This window comes from Procambarus clarkii, chromosome 23 (genome assembly GCF_040958095.1).
Source record: "Procambarus clarkii isolate CNS0578487 chromosome 23, FALCON_Pclarkii_2.0, whole genome shotgun sequence".
Lineage (NCBI taxonomy): Eukaryota > Metazoa > Arthropoda > Malacostraca > Decapoda > Cambaridae > Procambarus > Procambarus clarkii.
Window position 1 is genome coordinate 47,227,496 of NC_091172.1, and position 5,290 is coordinate 47,232,785.

At 39.8% G+C, this 5,290-nt stretch overlaps 1 protein-coding gene across 1 annotated transcript; it reads right to left on the reverse strand.

Moving 5' to 3' along the window:
* Positions 1–547: 547 nt before the first annotated feature.
* Positions 548–2,945, reverse strand: LOC138367849 (mRNA decay activator protein ZFP36L3-like). The gene is made up of 2 exons (XM_069329832.1): positions 2,468–2,945; positions 548–564 (listed from the first exon to the last, which is right to left on the reverse strand). Exons 1-2 carry the CDS (start codon positions 2,943–2,945, stop codon positions 548–550), a joined length of 495 nt encoding a protein of 164 aa, XP_069185933.1.
* Positions 2,946–5,290: the final 2,345 nt, after the last annotated feature.

Consider the following 5,290-nt stretch of genomic DNA (forward strand, 5'->3'; position numbering starts at 1 on the left):
AGCAAGATTTACCCTGACATTCAACCTGGAACTAGTTAATTTGTTCTACGTGATCCATCGTGACCGGCCAAATAAACGCGTCGACATCCAAGCCCAGCTAGCTACCACGTGTTCGCCATTGTGACGCTAGAGCCTGGGATGCGAGTTTCGGCAAGCTTCAACTTATACAGTGCCCTATTAGCTAAGTACTTATATAACTCCCTTTTGATGCATCATTAGAGATTGTATATAGCAGGGTAGCTTGTCGTCAAGTCGAGCGACATAAATAAACCACATGTTAGTATTCTAAATTAATTTTATTCCCAATTTCTTGAATACAGATATTTAGTAGCCTAGTGCATTGCTATGTAATATCCTTTAATTTACAGCTCGCGTGTGAGGAATTCCACGAGCTGTTACTTTACCCGTGTTATTCATCTCCCAGTGTTCTACGAGGAGTTCCGGAGATCCAGAGGATGATTCGTAACTGATGTCTTTGAAAACGTCTTCAAGCTAAGACCTGTCGTATTTCTTTGATTATTCAAATTATCAGTATTTTAGTTATCATTTATAGAATGTTGCACACTGGAGATAATACGTGTTTATTATAATGATTAATTTCTGATGTTGATGATCTATATTTTTATTGGTGATAGATTTCTATTGATTCTTTAATTGGTCATAAGATTAGGTTATTACACAATGAACTGGTGTACGAACCACACTAGTTCCTAGACATATATGAAGTTCTAGCAATAACCCCCCAATGTAGGTATTTGAGGCTTTGATTCAAGTAAATTATTTATACAGCCCATTAATTATTCAAGTGATTATATTTCCTAATATTTATCCATAGTCACTGGTTCTTACAGGAATTTCTAATGATCACATTTTATTAGTTTCCCTCTTTACTATAAAAGCGGGTGGTCCTTCGTAATTGATTTCATTACTTTAATAATTAAATAAATAGAGTCAAGCCCCAAATGTCCCACAACTAGTTAGGGCTCTCTATATCCAGAGCTCACTCGAGCGCATCTTCCCTCTTTGACGGCTCGTGACATACTCTTTCCACCCAGGCGCCAGCCGCCCCGAGCCCTCTGCCTCGTGACGTCACACCGCCGGAGGGCTCTCGTCATTGGGCACTTCCGGCACGGGACCTCACCTGGCCAATCAGGTGCCGGGAAGCATCAGGACGTCTTGGTGGGAAACAGGATGGCTCTACACCGTCCTGTGCCTCAAAAGGCGTAAGCCCCTTGCGTTATCAAACCTAGCTGGCCATTTTACAGCCAGCTTAATCACGCTCCACGCTTTCCCACCCATGAAAATGTTCCCTGAACATCAGAGAATACTTAGGCTACGGAGATATGACTCTTCTAAGCTGGGAAGAAAGAAATATAGGGGTGGACACCGTCACAGCTGCTAAAGAAAACAGATTTGAAATTAAATTCCTATGGATACCATCACATGTTGGCATCTCAAGGTATGACACTGTTGGTATGCTTGTAAAGACATCCTGTAGACAACCAGTGGTAGAAAATTGATATGGGTGTTTCATTAGCAGTGACAAAGAAAATACTTAAACAAATATCTAATGAAGATCTCATCGACCTAACAAATTCACAAAGACCAGAAAGTTGTAGCAATATTATGATAGATATCGTGAGGGGACATTCACATATGGGATAAATAGAACAAGAACCCGGCAATGTGATATTATAGTGGCCAGAATACGCCTGGGATATAGACGTATCTGGCAGCTTTCTCAAAACCCAAATGTCGAGTACACAATATGTCACCTTTGTGAAAGAGAAAACATGCACTCTCTTGAACATTATATTGTAGAATGTCCCATATTGACTAACTTTCGCCCTCCTGGGCTAAGGTATGCTGAACTGTGTAATTACTATATGAGTACTGGAACAATTGATGATATATTGGACTTGTACCTAAGATTAACCATATAATGTATCAATTATACAATGTATGTATGTGATTTAACTATATAACCTGAGCTTGTAAAAGCACCTTAATCACCTTCAGTGATTAAGTGCTTAATTGCACACTAGTTTCTCTATCAGCTATCTCAGCCTGTCAGAGTAAAAGAGACAAAGCTATGTGAATGCATGTGTGTGTGTTTATGTATATGTATGTGTATAAAGCATATATGGAAGCTGATCAGAATTACGTCTCACCTTTGTAAATGCACATTAATGACAAGATTAATGTAAAAGATACATCGAACACTTTATGTAGGGCATGCGTAAATCTGTGTATCTATGTATTTACGTATGTAGGTTAGCTTAGCATTTTAAAAGCACCGAATTACCTTCTGTGGTTGATTGTTCAATAAACCCCTGAACTATATGTTTAACACATATTTAACCCGGTCCATGGAGGACAGAAGAAAATGTATATATGTGGTTAGCATTGTAACTGTGTGGCCACGTCTGTGGTAGAAAATAATAATAATAAAAAAAAATTGTATCACCACCATCGATTTCATCACCACCAGCCATGGCATCACCACCAGCCATGGCATCACCACCAGCCATGGCATCACCACCAGCCATGGCGTCACCACCAGCCATGTCGTCACCATCAGCCATGGCATCACCACCAGCCATGGCATCACCACCAGCCATGGCATCACCACCAGCCATGGCATCACCACCAGCCATGGTATCACCACCAGCCATGGCATCTCCACCAGCCATGTCGTCAACATCAGCCATGTCGTCATCACCAGCCAATTCGTCACCACCAGCCATTGCCTCACTACCAGCCATGGTCTCACCACCAACCATGGCCTCACTACCAACCATGGCCTCACCACCAGCCATGGCATCATCATCAGCCCTGGCGTTACCACCAGCCATAATATCATCCATAGACACGGCGACACCAACAGACATAGCTTCACCGCCAGCCATGGAGTCAATATCAGAAATGGCATCACCACCAGCCATGGAGACACCACCATCCATAGAATTGCCACAGCCATTGCGCTACCACCAGCCGTGACGTCACCACCAGCTATGGCATCACCACCAGCCATGTCGTCGCCAGCATCCATAACATCATCACTAGACATTGCAAACCCAACAGCCATGGCCTCGCCACCTGCCATGGCATCGTCACCACCGGCCATGACGTCACCACCAGCTGTTGTGGAATGTGACTTTAACTCAACTCTATTAATATATAATTAAGAAATCGAAATACTCAAAGGACCATCCACTTTTGAGAAAAGAGGGAAAACAAATAAATGGAATATACGACTGACACTGTGGTACCAGTGCCTATGGATGTTAGATTATTTGGTAATTATTTGAAGAGTATGAATGGACTGTAATAATAATTAATTGAGAGTTTAAATCTTCAAACTTCAACACTGGGGGGTATTACTAGAAATAATATATATCTAGGATAACGACTGGTGCTGGTTCGTCACCAGTTGGTTAATTACATCAATACAGATTATAGAATCAGAAATTAAATGTAGATTCAATATGATGATAATATAGTAAGATTATTAAGCCTATGAAATAAATTGTCAAATCATAGGATATTATATATGAAACATTGCTACACACTGAGAAACAAAATATTAGATTTATGTAATTTCTCTTAGAATATTATATGTATAAGAAATGCAAATACATAATAGAAATAATATTAGCATCAGTCTAAGAAATCTACAAAAGAGAGACAGTAAGACTTAGTTGTAAGAAGACTTCACTAAACCCGTTTCACTGTTTGAATACTCGTAGACGTGATCACATTGCCCAAATAATGGATGATACACCAATAGGGAATGTCGTGTGTAGAGGAAGAATTTCTCTGCTTGTCCTCACCAACACACTGTAATCACAAAAATGTTATAGAATTTGACTGGGCTAGAGATTTATTCCACTATTCATTAAAACTTGAGAATAACGTGGAAAGAAACGAACATGAGGGTTTTGGTCGGTAAATGACATAACGACGAGCTACCTACAGTAATAATTTATGAGATAGTGCACTACACATAAAATATACATAACGTCGGCTTGTTGACATATTTACAGTCGCCGATATCACGTCAATTAGTCCCTGACATTCACTGCTGTTGAAGGTCAAATTCGGGGACGCGATTATCTTCTCGGAAACGAGAATATACAGTAAGAAGCACTGTGCGACTACGTATTCTATCTGCAATGGCTGCCGATTGTAAATCTGTGTGTACTCGTGCAACCCGTTCTCGCAAATTCGTAAAGTCAATATTGACTTATTAAATAGGTGCATAGGTGACATACTAAACATAATAGATACCCTTAAAAAGCATCACAGAAAACACCGACCTTACCTAACCTTGTTAGTATCTTAAGATAATCATCTTATAGCTTCGTAATTACAATTATTATTTAACCTATACCTATAATAGGTTAAGTAACAATTGTAATTACGAAGCTATAAGATGATTATCTTAAGATACTAACAAGGTTAGGTAAGGTCGGTGTTTTCTGTGAAGCTTTTTAAGGGTATCTCTTATGTTTAGTATGTCACCTATGCACTTATTTAATAAGTCAATATTGACTTTACGAATTTGCGAGAACTGGTTGACTCGTGGCGGAGCCGTGTGCCGAAAAGCCACCTCCCTCATGCCCTGAGGCCCGAACACGCACGTGCAGAGACGCTCATAGCGATCTCGAGCTTAAACCAATTTGGTGTACTAGTAAGTATTGAGGGAAATAAAGAAGTACCATTTAAATTACCATCACAAGTAAATATGTTGAATAATAATACCTCTTCTCGCAAGGCAATAGCGAGAAGAGGTATTCGCATAATTCGCGAAATGAATACTTCTTTCATAATGAACAATATTTTTAGAAAGGACAATTAACTGAACTCTATAATTCTCTAACGTTCGTGGAAGACTTCATGTTTCAGTCTGCTATCGACGCTTGGTGTCAAGATGGCTGGGTAATTTCTATCTAAATCATGCCTGATTTAGCATATCATGCCTGATACACCAACGATTTTAATTCTATGTGTTAGTGTTATTAGTAAATGTTAATATAAGGAGTTGAAAGGAGATTCTTCACCACCAGCCATAGCCTCTCCAACCGCTATGGCCTCACCACCAGCCATGTTGTCATCACCAGCCATAGGGTCACCACCATCCAAGGCGTCATCACCAGCCATGTCGTCACCACCAGCCATGTCGTCACCAGGTGTTGGAAATTTCCAACACTAATAAACTACTATTGTATTATAATACATCATCATTATTATATACTAACTACAGTAGTTACTAATTTCACTAACGGTA

Excerpts from the sequence above, each read along its gene's own strand:
- LOC138367849 (XM_069329832.1), bottom strand. The coding sequence starts at position 2,945 with ATGGCTGGTGGTGATGCCATTTCTGATATTGACTCCATGGCTGGCGGT.